The following is a 27553-nucleotide window of genomic DNA, read 5'->3' as shown; positions in this document are numbered from 1 at the left end:
GTGCTGCCTTGCAAGTAGGCAAGAGAGAGTAGCTGTGGGCAGACATGTAATTTGCATTCACATGACTCCAGTGGTCCCAGAATTGTGCAAATGGCATCTAGCAGCTGCATCACCCTCTCAAAGTGACTAAGGGTCTGCAGGACCAAACCCTTTGAATTGACATTTATACCTTAATAGAAGTGAAATATGGCCAAGTTCTGAGTGCTGTGGGAAGCATAACTTGGAACGTCCTGACTTTCATAGATTCCAAAGCCAGAAGGAACCATTGTGATCATCTAGTCTGACCTCCTGTATAACACAGGCCATAGGACTTCCTCAAAATAATTCCTAGAGCAGATCTTTTAGAAAGATATCCAATCTTGATTTTAAAATTGTCCGTAATGGACAATCCACCATGACACTTTGCCAAATGTTCCAATGGTTAATTACTCCATTGTTAAAAATATACACCTTATTTCCACTCTGAATTTGTCTAGCTCCAACTTCCAGCCATTAGATCATGTTGTACTTTTCTCTGCTAGATTGAAGAGCCCATTGTTAAATATTTGTTCCCCGTGTAGCTACTTACAGACTGTAATCAAGTCACCCCTTAACCTTTTCTTTGTTAAGTTAAATAGATTGAGCTCCTTCAGTTTATCCTTACAAGGCATGTTCTCTAGTCCTCTATTCAGTCTCATGATTCTTCTATGAACCCTCTCCACCAATTTATCAACATCCTTCTTGTATTGTGGGGACCAAAACTGGACACAGGATTCCAGCAGCAGTCACACCAGTGCCAAATAAAGAGGTAAAATAACCTCTCCACTCTTATTCAAAATTCCCCTGTTTATATATCCCAGGATTGCACCAGCTCTTTTGGTCACAGCATCACACTAGGAACTCACGTTCACCTGATTATCCACCATGACCCCCAAATCTTTTTCAGAGTCACTGCTTCCCAGGATGCAGTTCCCCATCCTGTAGGTATGGCCTAGATTCTTTGTTCCCAGATGTATATATTTACTTTTAGCCATATATTACACCCGGTTTGCTTGCACCCAATTTACCATGCAATCCACATTTCTCTGACTCAGCGACCTGTCCTGTTCATTATTTACCACTCTCCCAATTTTTATGTCATTTGCACACTTTATCCGTGATGATTGTATCTTTTCTTCCAGGTTATTGATAAAATTGTTAAATAGCATAGGCCCAAGAACTGATCCCTGCGGGACTCGTCTGGAAATACACTGTTTGATAGTGACTCCCTGTTTACAGTTACATTATGAAGCAGTTTGTAATCCATTTAATATGTGCCATGTTAACTTTACATGGTTCTAGTTTTTTTTTTTAATCAAAATGTTGTGCAGTACCAGTCAAACGCCTTAGAGAAATCTAAGTATATTACATCAACACTATTACCTTTATCAAGCACACTTGCAATCTCAGAAAAAAAATCAAGTTAGTTTGACTGGATCTGTTTTCCATATACCTATCTTAATTTGCATTAACTACATTATCCTTCTTTAAGCCTTTATTGAGTCCCTTATCAGCTGCTTCATTATCTTGCCCAGGATCGATGTCAGGCTGATGGATCTATAATTACCCAGGTCATCCCATTTATCCTTTTTAAAAATTGGCCCAACATTAGTTTTCTTTCAAAACTTCCCCAGTGTTCCAAGACTTATTGAAAATCAGCATTAACAGTTTAGCAAGCTCATCAGCCAGTTCTTTTAAGACTCTTGGATGCAGGTTATCTGGACCTGCTGATTTAAAAAATGTCTTACTTTAGTAGCTTCTGTTTAATGTTCTCCAGAGATACTAATGGAATAGAAAAAGAATGTTATCACAATATGATGAGATTATATCATCTGCTTTTCAACCAATACATAACAGAAATATTTATTGAACACTTAGGTCTTTTCAGCATTATTATTGATAATTCTGCCCTTTCCACCTAGTAACGGACCAATATAATTGTCAGCATTCCTTTTATTCCTAATATATTTTTTAAAACCCCTCCTTATTGTCCTTAACTCTGTTGGCCATAGATGTCTCCTGGTGTCCCTTGGCTTCCCTTATCACATTTCTACAGTTCCTATCTACTTATTTATATTCATTAGTACCAAATTACCCTTTCTTCTATTTGTTATATATTTTATTTTTTTTATAGTTACCTTTACTTCCCCTATAAACCAGTTCGGGTTTTTTTGTTTTTTGGTTTTTTTTACAAGTATAGCCTTCTTCTTCAGTTGTGGTTTTCTGAACATCTAATAAGGTATTCTTAAATGATTCCCAATTATCATTCACATTTTTCTGATTAAACTCTTCCTCCCAGCTGATTTGGCTCATAATTGTTTTCAGCTTTTGTGGGTGTAAAATCGCCAATGTATTATCTGAATGCAAAACAGCACCCGGACAAGCCTGTTCGTGTGGAAAAACACTGGAGATTTTTTTTGTATTTTCAGATAATGGGGGGGAAGGGGATGGACTCCTTCAGACTCCCCCAAATAAGCCATCCTTGAACTCACCACGGAGAGACATTTCAGACCAAATGATCTAAAAGCAGAGCCTGAGAAGAGGGCCCCGATTCTGCACCCACACAAAGGGCTGCATTCTCAGATGAGCTGAGGGAGGGAGGGCAGAGGTGGCAGTAGGACCCCTTTCTGCTCACCCAGTCTTGGGAGCAACTGGAGGCCGGTTCAGCCCCTGGCAAAGCTTAAGAGCAGCAGCATTCAGGCCATGCCCCAATACCCAATATACCACCTTTGCGGAGGGTGTAGGATGGGGGTGTGTGTGTGGTGAAACTAAGCCAGGTAGACTGACCTTACACCACCAGAAGCTTCCTTTACATTGGAGGAATCCCCAGCTGTCCCTTTAGAGCAGCATTAAGGGGATTTAGCTTGGGTCAAGGATCTGGCTCTATCTAATTCAATGGAAACTGGATCAGACCCTTAGAATGCAATTGCCCTTTCAGCCATACCTGTGGGGACACTACAGCTATCCTGTAAGCAAGGGCATGTAGTAATGAAAACACAGACACAGTGTTAACTCCAGCAGCACTTCCTGGCATTGCGGAAATCTCCTCAGGGCAGATTGGCCTTCCGGGATCTCTTGCAGTCTGGCGGTAAATTGCTACTGACTGTACAACATTTGCCCCATTTGATTTTCCATCAATAGACTTTCCATCTTGATAACCTTCTGCTGTTGAGGTTTTAGCCTCATTCTGTGTCTTTTGTTACGCTCTGCTTATTTTTTTTTCCTACTATCAAATCTTTAGATCAGTTTAGCTCCTAGCACAGGAAAAAACACCTTCTCTTCTCTTGCTGTGGTAAATCTGCACACCATGCTTTCCTGCATCTGTAAAGATCTCTCAGCCATGCTGCCCTTTACCTTAGCATTCTGGCCTCTGGCTTTCCAATTTCCTGGCCTTTCCTCCCACCCTTTACACAAGGCACAGGGCAGTAGAGAACCTGGCCCTTTACAAAAAAAACGAGGAGTACTTGTGGCACCTTAGAGACTAGCAAATTGATTAGAGCATAAGCTTTCATGGCTAAAACCCACTTCATCAGATGCATGCAGTGGAAAATACAGTAGGAAGATATATATACATACATACACACACATACATATATATATATACACACACACACAGAGAACATGAAAAAATGGGTGTTGCCATACAAACTATAACGAGAGTGATCAATTAAGGTGAGCTATTACCAGTAGGAAAAAAAAACCCTTTTGTAGTAATAATCAGGATGGCCCATTTCCAACAGCTGACAAGAAGGCGTGAGTAACAATAGGCCACTATGGATGTAGAAGCCCTCTACACCAACATTGCACACAAAGATGGACTACAAGCCGTCAGGAACAGTATCCCCAATAATGTCACAGCAAACCTGGTGGCTGAACTTTGTGACTTTGTCCTCACCCATAACTATTTCACATTTGAGGACAATGTACACCTTCAAATCTGCGGCACTGCTATGGGTACCCACATGGCCCCACAGTATGCCAACATTTTTAGGGCTGACTTAGAACAACGCTTCCTCAGCTCTCGTCCCCTAATGCCCCTACTCTACTTGCGCTACATTGATGACATCTTCATCATCTGGACCCATGGAAAAGAAGCCCTTCAGGAATTCCACCATGATTTCAACAATTTCCATCTCACCATCAACCTCAGCCTGGACCAGTCCACACAAGAGATCCACTTCCTGGACAGTGCTAATAAGCGATGGTCACATAAACACCACCCTATACCGGAAACCTACTGACTGCTGTACTTACCTACATGCCTCCAGCTTTCATCCAGACCACACCACACGATCCATTGTCTATAGCCAAGCTCTAAGATACAACCACATTTGCTCCAATCCCTCAGACAGTGACAAACACCTACAAAGTCTCTATCAAATGTTCTTACAACTACAATACCCACCTGCTGAAGTGAAGAAACAGATTGACAGAGCCAGAAGAGTACCCAGAAGTCACCTACTACAGGACAGGCCCAACAAAGAAAGTAACAGAATGCCACTAGCCGTCACCTTCAGCCCCCAACTAAAACCTCTCCAGCGCATCATCAAGGATCTACAACCTATCCTGAAGGATGACCCATCACTCTCACAGATCTTGGGAGACAGGCCAGTCCTTGCTTATAGACAGCCCCCCAACCTGAAGCAAATACTCACCAGCAACCACACAACAAAAACACTAACCCAGGAACCTATCCTTGCAACAAAGCCCGTTGCCAACTGTGTCCACATATCTATTCAGGGGACACCATCATAGGACCTCATCACATCAGCCACACTATCAGAGGCTCGTTCACCTGCACATCTACCAGTGTGATATATGCCATCATGTGCCAGCAATGCCCCTCTGCCATGTACATTGGCCAAACCGGACAGACTCTACGTAAAAGAATAAATGGATACAAATCAGACGTCAAAAATTATAACATTCAAAAACCAGTCGGAGAACACTTCAATCTCTTTGGTCACTCGATTACAGACGTAAAAGTGGCAATTCTTAAACAAAAAAACTTCAGAAACAGACTCCAATGAGAGACTGCTGAATTGGAATTAAATTTGCAAACTGGACACAATTAACTTAGGCTTGAATAAAGACTGGGAGTGGATGGGTCATTACATAAAGTAAAACTATTTCCCTATGCTTATTCCGCCCCCCCACCCCCACTGTTACTCACACCTTCTTGTCAACTGTTGGAAATGGGCCATCCTGATTATCATTACAAAAGGTTTTTTTCTCCTGCTGATAATAGCTCACCTTAATTGATCACTCTCGTTATAGTATGTGTGACAATACCCATTTTTTGATGTTCTCTGTGTGTATTATATCTATATCTATGTATAGATATATCTTCCTGCTGTATTTTCCACTGCATGCATCTGATGAAGTGGGTTTTAGCCCACGAAAGCTTAAGCTCAAATAAATTTGTTTGTCTCTAAGGTGCCACAAGTCCTCCTCGTTCTTTTTGCGGATACAGACTAACACGGCTACCACTCTGAAACCTGGCCCTTTACAACTCTATGTAAGCGGAAGAGAGAGCATAGCTGGGATTTCTGCATGGGCAAATGTTGGGAACTCATTTCACTGATTTTGCTTCATCACTTATTATACATTTGCTTCAAAATTCCCAAGCACATCTTGTTTTTCTGCAGTCATTTCTCTTGGACATCTTTTTATTGGATATTGCTTATCTGCTTTTCCCTTACTACACTGATAATGCGTACTGACTGACACGCTGTAGTTGGAAAGGACCCAAGACCGAATTTCATGATCTTTCAGAGACAAGCACTAAAAATAACTTCTGTGGGTGTACATCAATCTGTTGCCCAGCTGCAGATATTTTGGCTTGGTAATATGTACCAGCTGCAGTGGGTGTCTAATAGGAGGACTTTCAAGTGTAGTCACAGACATGGGCTTTTTCATTTCACTTGACTCACTCCTGCAGTCAGTTCAGCTAACTGGTGACAACAGTACATCTGAAAACAAGCAAGGGAGCTGTATAAAAGAATCCACCTCGAACTCCAAACACTCCAAATTTCCTGGTTTGAGTTTTTGGGTTGTTGTCAATGTTTCTACACAAATGCAGCATTTCCTCCAAAAATGTTCATGTTAGAAAAAAAAACCCATTATATTTAATTGCAGCTCCTTGGGATGCATTGCTGAACTGGGTGGACTGGATTATGTCACATGACACTTCTTCAGGGGGGCTGATTAGCTGACTCAGATTAGCTGAGTCTAACCCAAAAGGGTGAGCAGAAGCAATCTGGGCTTGTCTCCTCAAGTCTGAAGGAGAGAGATAGCAGATATGCTTGTTAAAGGTGATAGAAGGCAGCTGGTCTGCTGTGATCTTCAAAAAATCCCTGAAGAGGGGGGAAAGCAGGCCACCAGTCAAAGCTCTTTCCTTGTCGAGGAAGGGGCTATCCCAGGGGATAAAATGGGGGGACATGTGCTGAGAGTGAGGGAAATGGAGGCTTCCTGTAGTTTGGATATTTCATACCATAATCTGGATGTTAATTCAAACTGAATTCCCAACTAGTGCAGGCTCTCCTACTTCTAATTGTATTGGTTTTTCCAGTGGTGGGGCTAGTGGATGGCATGCTCCTGGTTTGGTGGTGGCAAGGCACGCACAGCAGGGTGTTCTGAGTTTACTGGATATTTTCATATGCACAGGGAGGATGGTTTACGGTGTACCCTAGTTACTGTAGTGAGTTTCCTATCCTAGTGCCAGGTTATGCATGTTTATTAGTTGATTCTCCTTGAAATCCCTAGAAGAATGGCTGGAATCATTTAAAAGGGGCGAAGGAGAGTGTTGTTTGAGTTTGGCAATCACAAATGAACCAAGGAAATTTCTCCCTCTTCCTACAAGCTGTGAATCCAAGGCCAAAATAATTTGCTTTGTCCTAGTTCTAGTTTGTATTCAGCTGAACAACATCTGTAATTGACTGCTCCTTTATAGGTGGCCACACAGCTATGCTTGGGTGGAGGGAAGTGGTTTCATTTTTCCTTTTGGTTCCCATTACTTTAATATGATCTCTCACTGACACTCACTTTAATCTCTCAGATATCTTTGTCACCCTGCAGTGGAGACGGCCAGCTTTTATTAAACTTCCCTTTGCTAATATTCAGGCTTCTGCCTGTCCATGTGTGGTGCGTAGCTTGCATGGCTCACCTGCAGAGTCATACTTTTCTAGCATCTATAAAACAGCCAGCAGGGATCCTGGCTGTGGATGAAGGGGGAATGTTGGTCTAAAGGTGTTATCTCCCAGGGGCTGTTATTCTGGAGTAAGGTAGAGTGTGAATTTAAAGGGGAATAGTGATTGAAGAATAACACCACGAGTGGAGACTAACTCTGGAACAGCTAATCTGGTCAATTTCCCTGTGCAGATAAGCCCTAATTACCTCTGCTTCTGCCTTTGCATCACAGGTGCACAAACCTTTTGCTGTTTGTATGGGCATCTCTCCTCTCCTTGGACGGATGACCTTGTACTCCTCGCTATAGGTGCTGTTGAGGTTCACTGACATTGTTTGGGCTGTGTGCATGGCCCAGGGCCACACTCCTTCCCCCATGTCTTCATCCAATGTAAAGTATCCCTTTTCACTGTGCTCCCTGTTATACACCATTAACACACTCTCTCCTTCCTACATCCCCTATCACCAAATCCTGAGAAAACAAACTTTTTAGTCCCTTCTTATGTGGCACATCCTCCCTGTAAGTGGCTGTAAATTATTCAGGCACTAGTCAGTCATTGGAATATTACAAGAGACTGGTCATGTTGCCAACTATGGAGCTTAGAGGCATGTGGCTTTATTAAAATAAGTATTAGTAACCGCCACACTGTTGCTTTCTTCCAAATAGCAGCTGGATGGCAAAGATGGCAATTGCTAACGTGCACCTCACACTGAATCACATGCTGATCTCACCTACGTATGTGCATCTCTCCCATCGCTTCCGTGTGACTTGCTCACGTGTATTCAAGGTCAGAATGTGGCTCCTTCCATGTACAGTGGTCACCATTAAAGTCAGCAGCTGCCAACCCACACTACACAGTTGTCACACTGATTTCCTATTCCAAGCATAGGCAAAAACTGTGGGATCACTCTGACAAAAGTTTGATACTGACTTGCTCAAAGTTATGTCAAAAACGATAAAAAAAGATCTATTCTGTCAAATATCAACGGGGGGGGGGGTTACTTCTTTTTTTTCTTAAACTATTTTTGCTCCTAGATCTAAATATAGAACACACAATCTTTCAAAGAAATTTCAACAAAGACAGAAAACACTGTGTGTACTGCATGTGCACACAGAGGTGCGTACTTTTGTGTGTGTGCCTCACTGTGTGACAAATTCCCATGGCAGCTCGCAACACTGCAGTTCTGTAGTGTAGACAGGGCTTCGGCATGCTGTTACCGATCTTTGTTGGCATGTACAAACATCTGCCTCAGATTTTTCATGCTGTTAGCCTGACTGGGATGAGAGAGCCGCAAATCACACCTGGAGTTGCAGCTAGCAAGAGATGTTAAGAGTAACAAGAAGGATTTCTTCAGGTATGTTAGCAACAAGAAGAAAGCCAAGGAAAGTGTGGGCCCCTTACTGAATGAGGGAGGCAACCTAGTGACAGAGGATGTGGAAAAAGCTAATGTACTCAATGCTTTTTTTTGCCTCTGTCTTCTCGAACAAGGTCAGCTCCCAGACTACTGCACTGGGCAGCACAGCATGGGGAGGAGGTGACCACTTCTTTCTCCACAGAGGGCTGGTTCAGGACTATTTAGAAAAGCTGGACGAGCACCAGTTAATGGGGCCGGATGTGCTGCATCCGAGAGTGCTAAAGAAGTTGGCGGATGTGATTGCAGAGCCATTGGCCATTATCTTTGAAAACTCATGGCGATCGGGGGAAGTCCCGGTCGACTGGAAAAAGGCTAATGTAGTGCCCATCTTTAAACAAGGGAAGGAGGAGGATCCTGGGAACTACAGGCCAGTCAGCCTCACCTCAGTCCCTGGAAAAATCATGGAGCAGGTCCTCAAGGAATCAATTTTGAAGCACTTAGAGGAGAGGAAAGTGATCAGGAACAGTCAGCATGGATTCACCAAGGGCAAGTCATGCCTGACTAATCTAATTGCCTTCTATGACGAGATAACTGGCTCTGTGGATGAGGGGAAAGTGGTGGACGTGTAGTTCCTTGACTTTAGCAAAGCTTTTGACACGGTCTCCCACAGTATTCTTGCCAGCAAGTTAAAGAAGTATGGGCTGGATGAATGGACTATAAGGTGGATAGAAAGTTGGCTAGACTGTCGGGCTCAACGGGTAGTGATCAATGGCTCCATGTCTAGTTGGCAGCCGGTATCAAGTGGAGTGCCCCAAGGGTCGGTCCTGGGGCCGGTTTTGTTCAATATCTTCCTAAATGATCTGGAGGATGGTGTGGATTGCACCCTCAGCAAGTTTGCAGATGACACTGAACTGGGAGGAGAGGTAGATACGCTGGAGGGTAGGGATAGGATACAGAGGGACCTAGACAAATTGGAGGATGGGGCCAAAATAAATCTGATGACGTTCAACAAGGACAAGTGCAGAGTCCTGCACTTAGGACGGAAGAATCCCATGCACCGCTACAGACTAGGGACCGAATGGCTAGGCAGCAGTTCTGCAGAAAAGGACCTAGGGGTTACAGTGGACGAGAAGCTGGATATGAGTCAACAGTGTGCCCTTGTTGCCAAGAAGGCCAATGGCATTTTGGGATGTATACGTAGGGGCATTGCCAGCAGATCGAGGGACGTGATCGTTCCCCTCTATTGGGCATTGGTGAGGCCTCATCTGGAGTACTGTGTCCAGTTTTGGGCCCCACACTACAAGGAGGATGTGGAAAAATTGGAAAGAGTCCAGCGGAGGGCAACAAAAATGATTAGGGGACTGGAACACCTGACTTATGAAGAGAGGCTGAGGGAACTGGGATTGTTTAGTCTGTGGAAGAGAAGAATGAGGGGGGATTTGATAGCTGCTTTCAACTACCTGAAAGGGGGTTCCAAAGAGGATGGCTCTAGACTGTTCTCAGTGGTAGCTGATGACAGAACAAGGAGTAACAGTCTCAAGTTGAAGTGGGGGAGGTTTAGGTTGGATATTAGGAAAAACTTTTTTACTAGGAGGGTGGTGAAACACTGGAATGCGTTACCTAGGGAGGTGGTGGAATCTCCTTCCTTAGATATTTTTAAGGTTAGGCTTGACAAAGCCCTGCTTGGGATGATTTAGTTGGGGATTGGTCCTGCTTTGAGCAGGGGGTTGGACTAGATGACCTCCTAAGGTCCCTTCCAACCCTGATATTCTATGATTCTAAGAATGCTTTTAATAGTCAGAAATAGGCTAAAGATATACTCAAGAGGTGTGGGAAGTGTCTTAAAGAAGGTGCTTTCTATCTCCCAGATACTTTAGCTGTTTGCAGTGTTCTTGGAGCCACGTTGGTCCCACTGTTTAGAGAGACAAGGTGGGTGAGGTAACATGTTTTATTAGGCCAATGTGTGTTGGTGAGAGAGACACCAACAGAAGTTGGTCCAATAAAACATATTACCTCACCCTTGTCTCTCAAAGGCTATGTCTGTACTGGAATAAAAGACCCATGGCACAGCTGTGGCTGGCCCAACTCAGCTGACTCAGGTTGCAGGGCTAAAAATAGCCATGTAGATGTTTGGGCTCAGTCTGAAGCCCAGATTCTGGGACGCTCACTTGAGTCCAAACATCGACACAGCAATTTTGCAGCCCGAGCCCCGGAAGCCCCTCAGCTGACCTAGGCCAGCCAGTGGTGTTTAACTGCTATATAGATATACCCTACGATACATATCATGCAAAGGAGCAACTGCTGTGATAGGAATTCTTTCCTCCAAAGAAAGTCAATTCTATCATAAAACTTGTATAAATCTCCAAGGCTCCAATACTCTTCCCTCAGATAAGCATATGCCTCATCTCTCAGATTCTCTGGGAGGGAACTACTTCCTTTTGTTATCTCACATAAAAAACCAACACACAAACATTCTCCAGCAGGGGGAAAAATTCATGCAACTTGTGATCCATTGAGGGTCTATGTGTTGTGTGGCTTGGTCATGAACAAGAGCAGGGAAACCCCAAACAATGAGCCATGTTTTTTAAGCATAATTCCTCACTGGAAACAATGGGAAATTCTGATTTACAACCAAAGGCCAGATGTTGCCAATAAGAGGACGTTTTCTCAGGGAATAAAGTCAATTACTCCAATGATCTCAAAAAGGTAAACGGGACTTTGTTTGGATTTGCTTTCACTTTGTCCCTGAGCTTCGCAATTTCCTGCACTTAGGCTTGAATGCCCATGGCGACTGATGCACTGGCAGGAAATAGCCCAAAATGAAAGTTGCCCAAGTGTGTATTTGCATTATATACAGAAAGGAAACAATGGGGAAAGCTATTATCTCATTTGGGGTCTTTAATGTTCACCCATCCTATAATACATCAGACAGCTTCCGTTTGCACTTACCTAGCCATCCTTTGATACTGCCTGGCTGTTAACAGTAAGCTGTGGTTAGGATGATGAATAAGATGTGACTCTGTCTAATTCATTACACAACAAATAAACCTTCAAAGTGACACATAAAGCTGGCATATCATTTGTCATATTCAAGGTTCATTTGCCACATAATGCATTAGACAATTCCCACATCTCATCCAATGCACACAGATCCATTTACTAGCATTAAACTGTAGAAATCTATAGCTTTAATAACGTTTTATGGAACGGAGAATATAAATGTACCACTGTAAGTACTTATGCAAAAGTTGGTTTGATTTGCATTGTTAAAAGGTCATGCTCATCCCTGCAGTAACTCCAGGATAGAGTCTTAGGCAATGTTCATAACTGCCCAAACTCAGACAAATGCTTTCCTGTTCCATTTAGAAGAAACAGCCTTTCTGAACCTGAGTGGTCATTTGAAACAACCAGGCTTTTAGCTCAAACCTGGAGATTTTGATACAACTGAAATCTAGTTGATTTTTTGTAATATCTGAATAACTAGTCCACATGTGCTGGATGCACGTTGTCTCTGCATCAGTGAAATACAGTGGAAACTTGATTATCTGAATCCTGATTAACCAGCACTCTGTCATCCAAAGGTAGGATACATCTGCCAGTATTTGCTTTCAGCACATTAAGTTTACCAAAAAGAAAAGGAGTACTTGTGGCACCTTAGAGACTAACCAATTTATTTGAGCATAAGCTTTCGTGAGCTACAGCTCACTTCATCGGATGCATACTGTGGAAAGTGTAGAAGATCTTTTATACACACAAAGCATGAAAAAATACCTCCCCCCACCCCACTCTCCTGCTGGCAATAGCTTATCTAAAGTGATCACTCTCCTTACAACGTGTATGATAATCAAGTTGGGCCATTTCCAGCACAAATCCAGGTTTTCTCACCCCCCCCGCCCCCCCCCCACACAAACCCACTCTCCTGCTGGTAATAGCTTATCTAAAGTGACCACTCTCCTTACAATGTGTATGATAATCAAGATGGGCCATTATCATACACATTGTAAGGAGAGTGGTCACTTTAGATAAGCTATTACCAGCAGGAGAGTGGGTTTGTGTGGGGGGCGGGGGGTGAGAAAACCTGGATTTGTGCTGGAAATGGCCCAACTTGATTATCATACACATTGTAAGGAGAGTGATCACTTTAGATAAGCTATTGCCAGCAGGAGAGTGGGGTGAGGGGAGGTATTTTTTCATGCTTTGTGTGTATAAAAGAACTTCTACACTTTTCACAGTATGCATCCGATGAAGTGAGCTGTAGCTCACAAAAGCTTATGCTCAAATAAATTGGTTAGTCTCTAAGGTGCCACAAGTCCTCCTTTTCTTTTTGCGAATACAGACTAACACCGCTGTTACTCTGAAACCTGTCATTAAGTTTACTGTGTGGAAAGGTTGCAGAGTTCATAAGCCTTCCCAGCCCTTTGTTTTCTTCTGCAAAGTTTATAAACTCTCCACGTTCTTAATGAACTAACAAACTCATTTTCGGACCTTATAAAAGCTGTTTTTCTGAACCGTTGCATGTCCAGTTGACTTGTATATTCCCTGTTACATTCAGTTAAGGAAGGAGGTGCAGTGTTTTGTAAATAGAATAAAAGATTTTTCTCCATAGAGTGGCTTAGATAAGAATTTCTAAGGTGCTGGTAGCTCCAAAGGAGCAATAACCTTTATATTTAGGAACTGCTGGATTTTACATTTTATTTTAAAACATTCTAAAAGCAGATTGTGTTTTTATCCTGTGTTAACACTCCAGCATACGTAGCTATTCAAAATGACAAATTAGTTCTTAATCCTTTTGAAGAGCTGGTTTAAGAGTATAGTCACCATTATAATTAGCTTTAGAAGTCTTTCTGAGCCCCACCAGATCTAAAAATTGATTAAACAGCCATCAGACTTTTGTTTAAATGCGCCACTTAAATATAAATTTCTAGCTGTGGAATGGAAGGTGTTTTATAAGCTGTATAAAATTGCTTTCTACAGGTAACCATTACAAATCATAGATATTGCTGTAAGCAAAGTCTGTAAAGTGAGCGGTGAATTAACAGTAAACAGGAACTGTAATATACTGTATATTGCATATTAGTGCTAAGCGATAGCAAAAGGATAGTTCAGTGAAATGACACAGAATTATGTGGCTGGCACTAGTGAAACTGAGATTAGACTCTGACACATGGTAATTATCATTTTCCTTCACGTGTCTCTGCTCTTTAGTTTATACCAGTAAAATCAGTGTAACACATCTGCACAAATTCAGAGGTGAGTTTAAGTTTAAGTTGTAAATTACACCACCTCTCAGCCCCCTTAGCCTGTGTGGTCCACCTTGTGACAGTCTGTATCGTCCCTTAGACATATTGGGTGAAATCCTTGCCTCACTGAAGTCAATGGCAAAACTTCCATTCTTTTGGCTTGTAGTGCTAATACAGTCTGGCCCCCAGATTAACACCCACTAAACAACGTGTAGCTTTGACTCCTCTGCTGCCCTGCCAGAAACCATTTAATGCTGTCCAGAGACACACTATCTTCCACACACATTGGCCGGGAATACCGACAGTCTGGGAGGGGAGCATGCCACGTACAGTGGTTGACTGCGTCTCCTCTGGCCCGAAGCCCAGGAAACCATAAGGCACACAGTTTGCCCTGGTTTAACTAAAGGTATGTTTTTAACCAATGTCATTGAACTAGTGCCAAGCCCTGTATGGACAGGCTTATACCAGTTTCCAACTGGTTATATCAACTGAGCTCATGCCTGGAAAGGTACTGACACAGGCTCAAGCCAGGTTTAAACCAATAAGTGCATCCACACAGGTCTCGGCACCAGTTTCACTAAATGGGCTTAAATACACACCTTTAATTAACTTGGTGCAATGTTGCGTGTAGACCAGGCCTAACCCAACGGCGTTGAGGACAGGACAGAGAATGGCTATAAGGGCTCAAGGTCATGCTGGTTTTCAAGCTGTCTCAAAATCTTGTCTTTGTGACATTATTAATTCCCACAGAAAACAACCAATAACATGAAACCTTTAGGTCTTGACCCTGCAACGTGACAAGCGCCCTCAGCTCCCACTGATTATAATGCAAGCAGAGGGCATGCAGCACCCTCCCAGCATGCACAGCACCTCGGAGGCGTGCCCAGCGTCTTGTAGGATGGAGAACACACAGCTTGGGAAACAAACTGCAAACATCATGAACTCAGACCAGCTTGTCGTGTTACCCGTAACCAGACAATACACTTACAACGTTCTTTTTCTTCTGAGGCAACTTTTCACTAATCCTCCTTCTTCTCACATCTACTCAGGCAAACACATTCAGAAACACAGCGTATTGCATTTTAATCATCTCACCTGCAGAAGCCTTCATTGTCATATGCCAGGTTAGTCCCATCGTCAAATGCTGGTTTATTCCTGAAGTGTTTATTATTGTTGTTATTTCTGCCTTTAAAACCAAAATAAGCAGCTTGCATGTTTTCCAGTTCTTCACTTCTGAGCTGGTACCACAGCTGCATATCCCTGTAAACACAGCTTGGTTAAAATCTACAGCCAGGGCAGACATTGGTACAGTAGTTTAGCGCCTATGATTCAGGAACACATGAGCTTAAAATCATCTCTCCTGAGGAAAGCTCTAACACACAGGCTTAACTTTAAGCATGCACCTATAACCAGACTTAAGTATGTGCCTTCCTGAAGAGGGATGCTGTCTTCAACTGCAGCTCAAGATAGGATAAATCTTATTCTTGAAAATGTAACCCACTGTAATTGTACTTACTGTAAAAACACATCTGATTCTGGGCAATCCCTTATGGAACACTTAGGATTAGTTCAAAGAAACCCATAGAAAGGTTGTTATTTTTATTCAAATCTATAGATTTTTAGAATAGTTTTCAGAGTCCTATTGATTTAATCCCTATTAAATTCCAGAGGACGTTCCCATGAGGAATGTAGTGCTTCCTGGGCCTGTTCAGTTTGGGTGTGACAGCAACCCATGCTTTCCCTCCTTGGTCCATGAGATACTTCCCTAAAGTTTAACTTCTAGTAAAAGCCACGTAGGGTAGGATCCTGTGTCCCTTCACAGACAAACGCTCATTGACATCAAAGGGAGTTCAGCCTGTCTAAGAACAGCAGGATCTGGCCTTTTAAAAGTGTCACTGTTAAAAAATTGCTGGTACCTTATGGAAAAATGAAAACTGTTTTACTCTGAAAAAAATCTGCAGTACCGTCAACTTCATGCATTCAAACAATAAATTAGACCTCAAAAATAATGATTTTTAAGCTGATATCATGAGATTAAAACAAACACATTTGGGGCTTGTTTTATTTACCCTCTGGTGTCTGACCCCTTAGGATACCATTCAGGTCACATTTTCAAGCTTTTCTCCACAACCACGAGGGTTAGAAATGGACTTTTCTTGGTTTTAAAGGAAACCTACGATTCTTACAACATCACATGACTCCAGAAGCTGGGGCTTTAAGGAAAACGCCACATATCACAAGACTTGTGATTGAATTGTGAGAGTTGGCAACTCTGATTTTGTTTTGCTCAGCCCTTGTTTTTTCAGGATTCAATCCTGCTCCAACTGAAGAAAACGGGAGTGCTGCCCATTGACTTCAGTGGGAATAGGAGTGTGAAGAGCTAAGTTATCACTAAGGATGCTAGGATTTTCTGGGATCTTTGGCCTTTATTTCCTCTCCCCCAACCAGCCCCCAACCTCACTGTGCTAACTTGTATTCCCTCCGCGCATCCTAGCAGCCACTCTCTCCAGGACGTGTCATTGCCACTTCAAGCTCAGAGAGAGGGAAGTTTCTATCATGTGCCACCACCTGCTCTCCCCCCTGTGGGGCTAAGCCACGCAATTTACCCAATGTTCCCAGCTCCTTCCAGCCACTGGAGCAGAGGATGAGCTCAGGGCCTGAACTGAGAGCCCCCTTACAACAGACAACAGAATGTCATTGGACCAGCCTGAATTCAGTTTACACACATTTTTGGTGATATGGATTAAAAACAGTCAAAGGCAGGAGAGTAGCTAGACGTATGGCTGGGGGAAAGGGGTGGCTGCAGGGGCAGTAGGTAGGCAATGGATGGAGAGGTGGTGGCAACAAACAGAGGATCCAAAAAAGGCAATCATGTTATATTGTGATGATGTACAGTAGCTAGACTTGGTCGAAAATTTTCCAGTGAAACGTTTTTCCATCAGAAAATGCCTATTTGTTGCAAATGAAACATTCCATGGGAACATGTTTATTCTGACAAAAACATGTTTGGAAAAAAATTGAAAACAAGCATTTTGATAACGGCAAACTTCTCAAAACAAAAAGTTTTGAGGTTTCATTTCAAAAGGACTTTTGGCTGAGAACTTGATTTTATTTTATTATAGTATAAACTGATGATATAATAAAAAAATGTTAAAAAGTCAAAATAAAAACAATACCTTGACTGACCCCAATGATTCCCCCCCCCCCCAAAATTATGTTTAGTGGGAAATTTCAAAAAATTCTTTGCTTTTGTTCTGATTTCAAACAAAACCAAATTTCAACACTGTCGAACTTCCCGCGGAATGGAAATTCCGGTTCCAGCACAGCTCTAGATGCAACTGTACATGGAGGAGCCTGGAGCCAGAGCTGGCCCCATCACTTTGCCCTTCGCTGGCCTCATCTGCCCCATATTGCTCCTTCTGGGTTTGAATCCAGCAAGGTGAGCAGCAGGAATGGCGGTGGAGACAGTGCAGAGCAGGCACCACAATGGGACTTGGTGGACAGGAAGCTGGGCTCTGGGCAGGTGTGAAGGAGTCGGGAGGCCTCAGGCCTGAGTACCACTGAAGATGAATGCAGGTGTGGGAGTGGAATGTACGAGAGAGAGGAAAAGGGGATAGCACCATGATGTCAGCAGTGGCACAGATGCCAACATGCTCACTATCCTGGGCATACTGGCAGAAGGTGAGATCTGTAATGAGCTAGAGCTGTATGCTCCCAAGAACAACAGGAAATCAGATAGTGCATAAGGCTCTATTTGATCATTCAGGCACTTTTCACACTCTGGGAAGTAGGAGAAGTGGATTCAAATCTCTGCCTGATTCAGAGAAGGAATTTGTGCGGTGAGTCCCTTAATCACCAGCCTATAGAGTCACTCTCTCTGTCTGTGTAAATACTTGAATATTCTTCAGGCCAAAGAGGAACAGCTTCAATAGGGAAGACTGAGACTAGAATCGCCTAAGATGTTCAGCTGGGGAAAGGGAGATAGGAGTTCAAGTCCTTGCTCCAGAGTGAGGATCCAAAACTGGGTCTCCCGCATCCCAGGCGTGAGCCCCAACCACTCGGATGAAGGCTATAAAGACACAGATACATACACAGTTCGCCAGCATGAAACAGACGTTTCTGATTTGTACACAAATTCCAAAGAGTTTCAGAACCAAGCCAAGTATTTTTTCGGTTTGCTGGCCAAGCTGGAAAAGTCAATTATTTGCCCAGCTTGAGCCAGGAAGCAAAGTCCTCTCTCTCACCAGCCCTCGTGGGTCACACCTGGGTCACCATTTTAGGTCAACTTTCCAGATGGCGGGCATTTTGGTGGCTGACCCTCTGTGAGGTTAATTATCCCAGCAGACTGTACTAAGAAGTAAAGTTAGAGCAAAGGGACACAGATAGATAGATAAAAGGAGAGGGAATAATACAGTCCATCCCATCAGAATGCAAGGAGAGGAAGTATGGCCCAGTGGCTAGGACCTGGGTTCAACTCGTTCCTCCGTCACAACTTCCTGTGTGACCCTGGGCAAGTCTCTGTGCTTCAGTTTCCCGCCTATAAAATAAGGATACTACTACTTTACAGGGGTGTTGTTAGGATGAATATGTTTAAAAAGATAAGGCAGCTCTCAAATACTATGGATATGGGGGCCATGTGAGTAAGGTACATGGCTCTTCCGTCTCTGATGGGTATCTTTGTCAGTTTCACAAGGCTTTCGTTGTGGAATGAGACGTACCTTTCAGTTCTCCTCCTTTCGTTTTTCTTAACGCACTTGATGAGACAACAGGTCAAAAAAGCCATAGACATCAGCAGGATGATGGCACAGCTCACAATGGAGGCAATCACTGCTACTTTAAATCCAAAAGCCTCATATTTCGATATGGCTGCAGCAAAGCAAATACAGAAACAGGTTTCCAAAATGAACACCTTATTAAATTTAGCTCTCTCATTTCCATTAAACTGTGCTGAAGTCTACCTGCTTCACACTCTTGCTAATAATAATGCAATGAAAACTTTCATGTTAGTATGCCCTAAGACATTCAGAGACATTTGGCTTCATTTCAAGCTAAGGATGTCTCAAAGGTGGACTATTAAAAAGTCTCTTATTTATAAGTTACTAATTAATTGTTCACAAGTAACTTTGCCAGCGCAATTAATCAAACACGATGCTGCCAGCATTGCAATAACAAAAAAAGCACAACTTTGTCAGTATCTCAAATGCAAATGATGTACCGGAGGTTTACTGAAATCAAATTTTAACAAGGACTAGAGCTGCAAAAACAAACACTGGAAAGGAAAGAAAAGATTTAAATTAGCCCCTGCGTAGGGGAACGATAGCTCTGTACAATATCTTAGGACTGAGAATGGGACAGATCATGGAAGCAGCAGTAAACATGCAGGGCTGGACATTGGGGATGTTGTAGGGGTGAGAAAGAAATTATCCAAAGGAACGAAGAAGCAGGAGTAGTGTATAGCAAACTATGCCAGTCCAGTTTGAGCACTGATATCGTCTTCTTAAAGCTACTGCTACTTCTTACACTACCCTGACTGCAAGGTTAAGAATTGTTTCTGTTGAATTCCATAGATAGCTTTATACTTTCACAATCTTTAAAACTGAATGTTCTAATTTACTTGCTATAATGGAAAACTCCTAAATCAGATGTAAGTATGGCTCAATTGAAGCAGGAATTCCAGGTGCATGGCAACGTTATTCATCTATTAGGTTAACGTGAGACAAAGTCCCATGCTTCAAACTTGAGGTCTATTTTGAATTTCAAACACACTGAAGTTCACAGGCATTGAGATCCAGAGTTTTGCTTTGGGCCCATTTCTAGTTAAATTATTGTCGTGCGTGTAATAAATAAGGAACAGCACAGAGTGAAAGGCAGCTAATATTGTTGCCTTTCAAGCTCTATTTTTCAATATGATAGCTGCTCCATTCTACTACCCACAGGCAACAGAGTAATTTTACTTTACAAATATCTCCATGTTCTTTGCCGCATGATTCCTCCTGAAAACAATGGCATTAAATAATGCAATATACAGGTACATTCGCATTGATCATATCTATACATTTTCCTGACAAACATTTTGCAGCTATAGAGCCAAATTTATCCCTGGTGTAACTTTACTGAGGTCACTGATATTCGACCAGGCACAAATCTGGCTAAAAGTCTTTCCAGTATAGTTATTCGTGATGTCTGAATGTGCCCGGAGTGCTATTATAGTCAGTGGCAATAGCAATGAATGAAATTCAACATGCCCTCTTCTTTCCACAGAACTCTGGAATTAATCCCCGTTTCATGCCAAAGCTTCATAGGTTACCCAGGGCAAACAACTTGAGCGTAACCCAGAAGAGGTGTTGAGTAATTCTGGAAGAAGAATCCTTACGTTTGCATGAGGGAACTCCAGCAGTCCACTGTGTACTGTCTCCCTTCCATAAGCAGGTTACGAGTCCCTGTCCCACAAGCAGGTGCTCAGCGGAGCACTGGAACGTTATCACCGTTCCGACGGCGGTGCCATCGCCATGAATTATCTGTAGCGTGCCAAGCTGAGGGGGAAAGATTTGGCTACACTGCCCTGCAGATTTAAAAGAACAGAACAAAACAATGCAATGTTAGGGCCAAATCCCAGGTCCACTGAAGTTAAGGGGAGTTTTAATTTTTACTTGAAGAGGATCATGTTTTCACTCAGTATGAGGAAATGGTCAATAAGCAAACAAACTGAGAGACTTCTTTAAAGGTGAAACTCACCTCTCAGCCAAGCACCAACCAATAGGCTAAGCCTCACTTAAACTCTACATTGATAGCTGAAGTGGGATGGATGTAGGTGGTGCATAGACTGTGTTAACTTCCCACACATGGGTGAATTTCATCCTAAATCTTTTGTGAAGTTCTCTATTAAGGATGCTATATTCAAAAAACTATTTTATACTATATTATGCCTTTCTATCAAATTGCTTGCATTCAGATTTTCTTCTGAGGCCTTACTAGTGCCAATTTTGTTTTATTTGCATGTCAAGAAAAATCTTAGTACCTCAGAGTTTTATGCTAGAATTGATTATCTCTGCTTTTTAAAAACATTTCTCTTTAACTCTGCCCTCTGTAATAACCTCTCCCTTCCCCCTCACTTTTCTCCTTGTACTAAAATCTTTAGTTCACAGTGTTCTCTCTGGAATAACTGAGTGGTAGGTGCTTTGGTGACCTATTTTGGCAGTTATCTCTATATACTGATTGTTACTGCCACGAAATGCTTCAGTTAGCATTTACTGTCCTACTCATTTTTAAATACAATTTAATTGCTCAGTCATTAAGAAAATATACAGCATTCTGATACAGCTAAAAGACAACAAAATGGAGTGATTTTTCTAGTCTCGTATGTGTGGACTAACATAACCCGGATATCATTATATGCATCCTTTCATTCATGTTTAGTAAACACCAGTGTTTCTCTTTTTCAGCATTTTAACATCTGAGACTCTGATCCTTCCACTGATTCTCCCAAAGACTTCAGTGGGCATCCACACACACTCAGCAGCAGGTGCACCACTGGTTGCAACAATGGGGTTTTAACTATTATCATAAAAATAATAAAGGAGGAGGGGAGTTGCTCTTGAACTGTTTATAAGAGAGCAGAGGTTTACAATTACTAAGAACTTTCTTCTTTTTATAACTCTTTAGGAACTTTTAACAGGTTTACATGTTCATATCAAATCTGTTTTATTTTTATTTTTTAAAAACCCTCTTCCAGTCCCTATATAGCTATATCTAGAGAGAGAGAGAGAGAGCGCACAAAATCCTGGTCTTATTAGACTTAATGAGAGTTTTGCCACTGAGTTCCAGGGGACCAGGACAGGGCCCTTCTTGGGACCTGATTCTTTTTTGGCTTACTTTGGAGCCTTTTCTTAAGGTCCAGCATTCAGCGACAGACTAAGATGTAATTAAATAGTAGATGCCAAATCCTGAATTCCATGGGAATGGCCCACACATGTGAAGAACTTGGCCCTGTGTTTAATTAAGGTTGAGCTTCTGATATAAAAACAAAAGACAGGCTGTTCAAAGTTAGATATAACTACCTTCCCTCAATTTATGCCCTTTAAAAACAAACAAAACTAACAAAAGCCACAGTGACAATTACTGTTCCAATCTATTATTCAAATATGTATTAAGGTCTTGATTTTAAAAACATGACACTTGAAACCTGTGCAGGGTTCTTTCTGTTTGCTATGTTAGCTCTTTCAACCTTGTTGCAATAATTAGTATCAACAAGAGCAAAATATTTTCTAGAGAGATTTCCCCTGGATCCTCCCTCTCTTGCCCCAAATACCTGATCATTGGTGCCTGCCTGATGTGTGAATTGTGCACCCTCTCTTTTTATTTAAAGCAACTACTGTGATTTTTTGAAAATGGGTTCAGAGTCTTCTCCTGAAAAGCAATTGTCACACCTGCAAAAATATAAATATCTGCTTCTGATAGTTTCAAGTTTCATGCTTTCATTTTTTAAAATGCCAGAACATAGAGTATGTACTAGCCAATAAAGTGATCAGAGTTGACATCCGGTGACACTGATATCAGTGGAAAGTGCACAATGTAACTTTGAGCAAAATTTGGTACATAGTATCTCTCTTAAGCAGCATAAACTAGCCTTCATTAGAATCCCTCAGTACACTTGTCTATTGGCCTGAAAGCTCTAGCATCTTCATCCAATAACCATTGTCCAAAGAACAGATAATTTGCCATTTGATTCTTTTCTTCAAGATACATTTAAAATAATTTGTTGCCCTTCTTTGAATCATTAATACTCCTGCTTAATTTGTAATGAAAGGTGCCAGGGCTCAAGCAATTTTTTTACATGCATAACTAATGCAGCAAGCCCAGAGGTGCCAGGGCTATGAACTGCCAAGCTTAGAGGTGCCAGGGCCCAGCCCTGGCACAAATTAAGCACTGATTCCTGACCCGTGGTATATGTAGAGTAATTAAATTTTCTGAGCTCCAATTACCTTGCTGGCATTCCTTCTTGAGTTGCGTATTTTCAAACATTCCCTTCACTTGAGCCTTTAAGACTGTCTAAATCTTTCTCATCAGCTGATGTGCCACTAAGCCATGTGTATTTCCCTGGTGTGCCCCTGGGTCGTAGTAGCATTATGCCATCTCCTTAGGGAGTATTCCTGGTCAGAGTGTACTTGTGAAAATGGCTTCTCTGGACAGTGGCTAGTAAAGAGCAAAGCTTAAAAGGTTCAGTGGTTGAGTTTAAACAATATCCTAAAGTTCAGGTGCTGATCTGAAATGTAAACTATTCAAAAGCATCTGATGAAGTGGGTTTTAACCCACAGAAGCTTATGCCCAAATAAATGTGTTAGTCTCTAAGGTGCCACAAGGACGACTCGTTGTTTTTATTCAAATCTCTGTGGTCTGAAAACTGGGATAGAAATCTTGTCATATCAGCTCTTTGACAAAACACAGCTTTATTTTGCCCAGGCACCCTCTCTTGTGGGATTTCAGAATGCTGAATTCAGGAAATGCACAGCAGGGCCAGGTTTTTGTTTTGTTGTTCTTTTGGGGGTGGGGGGTGCGGGTTTCAGAGCATTATCCAAATGCACAGATGGGTCTGGGTTTGTTCCAATTTGAATTTGGGGATAACTTTCAGGTCAGTTCTTACCGAGAGATGGGCCAAAATCAAAACCCTGGATCAGAACATCCTTGAACAGTGACGGAAGTCCAGGTCCAAAGCTGAGCTTTGTGGCTCAGATTCATCTCCAATTTCATCTGAACTATTCCACTCATCCTTATTTTCTCCTCCTCTCCTATATGTTTTTTTCTCTCCTATATGGATCTAATACCTGCTGATATTAACATGTAATCTTTTTACAGCCATTTCTTGCTGTGACTTTCCTGCCATGTTAACCTTACTCTTCTGTTTCTAAAAAGATGATCATTGCTGTACGTTTCCTGCCCTTCTATTTAGGTAAGCAGATGTTCTATAGCTTTATCCTTTGTATACTCCTCAGGCATGTTCATCTGACTAGATGCATTATCATTAGGAAGTTAAGTTTTATGTGTAGAATATTTGCTACTAAAATGCCTCCTGAAGTAAAACAATTGCCAGATAAACATTTGTGATAGCAAAGTTTGCATCTGGACCTAAAATTTCTGGACATGCGAGTGTCCAGATCTAGGGTTCTGGTATGTGTTTATATCTAGAAAATATGAGCTAAAACAGAACAAACGTTGATCATGCACCTTCTGGTCTTTGCATCTCCCAGACAACTGAGGCTCAGTCCTGTGAGGAATTTGAGACTAATTTGTGGTCTGTACCATTTGTAAGCAGGTCATTGTGAGTACTCAAAATTCATGATGTCTTGGTTAGTTTTGATTGGTCACAAGGTATTATTGCTACTCCCTTAGCTGGTGAGTGCAACTTTTAGAATCTGGTTACCATTACAAATATGAGTTCAAAATTCACTATTTACATTTTCAAATATTAGTTTACTACAAATATTTGCAGTGAAGCAAGCAGAGTGGACACATTCTTTTTAAAAATTCAAATGGAGTTTTGTTTGTTTGATTTAGTAAGGGGGATTAACCAAACTGCTTGACAAATCTTGCATAACATCTGCCTACACTGTGTATGGTTTTAGCATATGGTATCAGCTCTCATCTTTCAAAAATAGTAGCAATAATCACTCAATTTTAGAAGCAGCCTCAAGCCACAAAATTTGGATCCAGGTTTGAATTTTGAATGCCCTAATGTTCACAACATTTGGAATTTTGTGTCAGCTCTTCGGAGAGTGAGAGGTCATTTACAAACATTCATTTCTCAGTTTGAAGTCACATTTAGAGCATTCTCAGGGTGTTCAGATCCTGCATTTTGGTTTAGGTATGGGGCCATTAAACTTGTTCAGCAGTACAAAAGAATGGCATTATCCACAATAAATAAACAGATCACTTCACATGATCAACAGATCAACATCCCAGAATGAAAGCTATTTAAATGTGGCATAATCTGTAAACTTTAATTTACTCAAAGCAGGGTTTTTTCAGAAGTAGACAAACATATAATTTCCAGACACTGAAAAATAAATAATATGAAATGGTTAAAAACAAACAAACAAACAAAAAAAACGAAGACAAAATAATACAAAAGTTTCCTCCCATGGCCTGGTAAGATTATCTGTATAGCAGTATCAATTTGTCAGAGACAGTTACCAAGCACGCTTTGGATTTATATTTTACTGATAAGAGAAAAAACTTGAAATGGCACTGTATTATACAGAAAAACAGAAGAAACAGCAGACAAAAAGCTAATCCTTTGAAAAGGCACAAGTTGATCATTGCTCGCCAGTGATTCAGAAGTAGGAAGATCCTTGGCTTTCTCATTATCCCTATTACTCATGTAAACCTAGCTGTGCCATTTCTTATTGCTTGACTTTTCATGAAACTAAGACATAACGCAATAGCCAGATGCCAGTAAGAACTAGAACCCCGGCTCGCTAAACCATTACGCCAGTAAATAGGCTGATACTATTCCCGCAGGCAAACGTTTCAACAAAATGCATTCTGAAAATTTATATCCTGAAGTCACAAACACCTACTGACCCTCCATGAGGCCCTCAGAGAAGAAGAGAGTGGCGATATCCCACATGTAGGCAGCACTCATGACAGTATTTTCCCTTTACATCATGATAGCAGCCAAAGACCCCCCATGAGGGTTGGTATCCCAGTTGCACTTGGCACTGCACCCATACATGGGAACTCAGTCCCTGCTCTCAAGAGCTTACATTCCAACTCAGGCACTTACACAGCTTTTCAGGAAATGAGTGTTAAACATGACACCTACAAAGCTATAAAATTAACAGGAAAATTTGGCCATTCAGGACTTGCACCAGTGGAGAGCACTTTAAGAGCTTCTGAGCTGTGCTATAGCCATCTAGAAGTGTGTTGCCTGTCAAGTCTTGTTATTGCTTAATTATATAATAATGACTTGCTCCAATAGTTTCTAATAAAAGCACGTCAGCAATCTCGACAGCTGAATGGCCCGACATTTCTTGCCTATGATACGGTTTTGTACGTGTCATGTTTAAAACTAAGTACCTGAAAAGCAATAAAGAAAAGCAGCAGCGCGTTCAATAGAGTGGGCAAGGGTTGATAATGGCTCAAAGCCAACAATACTACACAAATATTTGTGAAATCATTTCCTTAGCTTGAGCTCTACATTCAATGACATGAACACATTCTGATTTTAAGCAAATGCTGGAATATGCACAGGTTTACATGACAGAGAAGCAGAGTAGTCCACGGAATGGGGCACTGAAAGGATAGGACAACTGGGTTCCATGCCTGGCCTTGACACTGACCACTGTGTGATCTTAGGCAAGTCACTTCATGTCTCAGTGACTCCATTTCTACCACCCTTTGTCTTGTCTATATTAGCCCTGATCCTGCAACATGTAAGCTGCAGATTCTATAGGCCAGGCTCCCCAGTCGGACTACATCTCCCATGGTGCACCATGGCCAGGCCTCTCCTCACTAGGAGGGGAGACTGCGGTGCATCATGAGAAATGTGGTCAAACCAAGGAGCCCAGCCTGTAGAGGAGAATAGGAGCATGACGCATCTGAACTACAACTCCCATTAGGCACCACGGCAACATTTCCAAACCAAAATATTTCAGTTTCTGGACTAAATATTTTAGTTTTCAATTTTTCTCTGAAAAGCTGCAATTGTTGCCAGGAAAAAAAATCCATTTTCCAACCAGCTGTAATTGTTAGGCCAATGTTGAGCACTCCTGAAAATCCCACCTTTAAAATTTGTTCTATCATTGACATTCTTTGACAGGGTTAACTGGCACAGTGAATATGTGGGAAGCTGTAGTCCTGACATATCTTGATTTTAGAAAGGCTTTTGACACCATCTCACGTGATATTTTCAGAAACATATTAGGAAACTTAGGTCTAGATCAGGGGTAGGCAAACTTTTTGGCCTGAGGGCCACATCTGGGTATGGAAATTGTATGGCAGGCCATGAATGCTCATGAAATTGGGGGTTGGGGTGTGGGAGGGGGTGTGGGCTCTGGGCTGGGGCTAGAGATGAGGATTTGGGGCTGCAGGGGGGTGCCCCAGGCTGGGACCGAGGCATTTGGAGGGCGGGAGAGGGATCAGGGCTGGGGCAGGGAGCTGGGGCCTAGGAGTGGGTCAGGGGTGCAGGCTCCAGGCAGCGCTTCCCTCAGGCAGCTCTCGGAAGTAGCAGCATGTCCCCCCTCCAGCTCCTATGCAGAGGCATGGCCAGGCAGCTCTGTGTGTTGCCCCATCTGCAGACGCTGCCCCTGCAGCTCCCATTGGCCAAGGTTCCCGGCCAATGGGAGCTGTGGGGGCTGTGCTTGGGGCGGGGGGGCAGCGTATGGAGCCCCCTGGCTGCCCCTATGCTTAGGAGCCAGAGGAGGGACATGCCGCTGCTTCTGGGAGCGTGCAGAGCCACAGAACTCATGGAGCAGGGCCAACCCCAATCCTGCTCCCCAGCCGGAGCCTGAGGGCTGAATTAAAATGTCTGAAGGGCTGGATGCGGCCCCCAGGCCATAGTTTGCCCACCCTGGTCTAGATGAAATTACTATAAGGTGTGTGGCAAAACTGGCTGAGAAACCATACTCAAAGAGTAGTTATCAATGGTTTGCTGTCAAACTGGGGTATGTATCTAGTGGGCTCCCAGAGGGGTCTGTCCTTTGTCCAGTTCTACTGAATATTTTAAATAATGACTTGGAAAATTGAACATGTTTATAAAA

The 27553-nt window shown here is 42.3% G+C and overlaps 1 protein-coding gene across 1 annotated transcript in view; it reads right to left on the bottom strand.

Annotated features, from left to right (window-relative positions):
• SUSD3 (sushi domain containing 3) overlaps positions 1 to 27553 on the bottom strand; it is a 49495-nt gene that overhangs the window by 8472 nt on the left and 13470 nt on the right. The window contains exons 2-4 of the mRNA XM_074959701.1: positions 20173 to 20361; positions 18518 to 18665; positions 14901 to 15059 (exon numbers count right to left, since the gene is read on the bottom strand). Coding sequence (XP_074815802.1) covers positions 14901 to 15059; positions 18518 to 18665; positions 20173 to 20361 — 496 coding nt within the window. The remainder of the gene's footprint in view (positions 1 to 14900; positions 15060 to 18517; positions 18666 to 20172; positions 20362 to 27553) is intronic.

Source organism: Natator depressus, chromosome 7 (genome assembly GCF_965152275.1).
Source record: "Natator depressus isolate rNatDep1 chromosome 7, rNatDep2.hap1, whole genome shotgun sequence".
Classification (NCBI taxonomy): Eukaryota; Metazoa; Chordata; order Testudines; family Cheloniidae; genus Natator; species Natator depressus.
The sequence above is the reverse complement of the archived record's forward strand: the minus strand, read 5'-3'. Positions and strand labels throughout refer to the sequence as shown.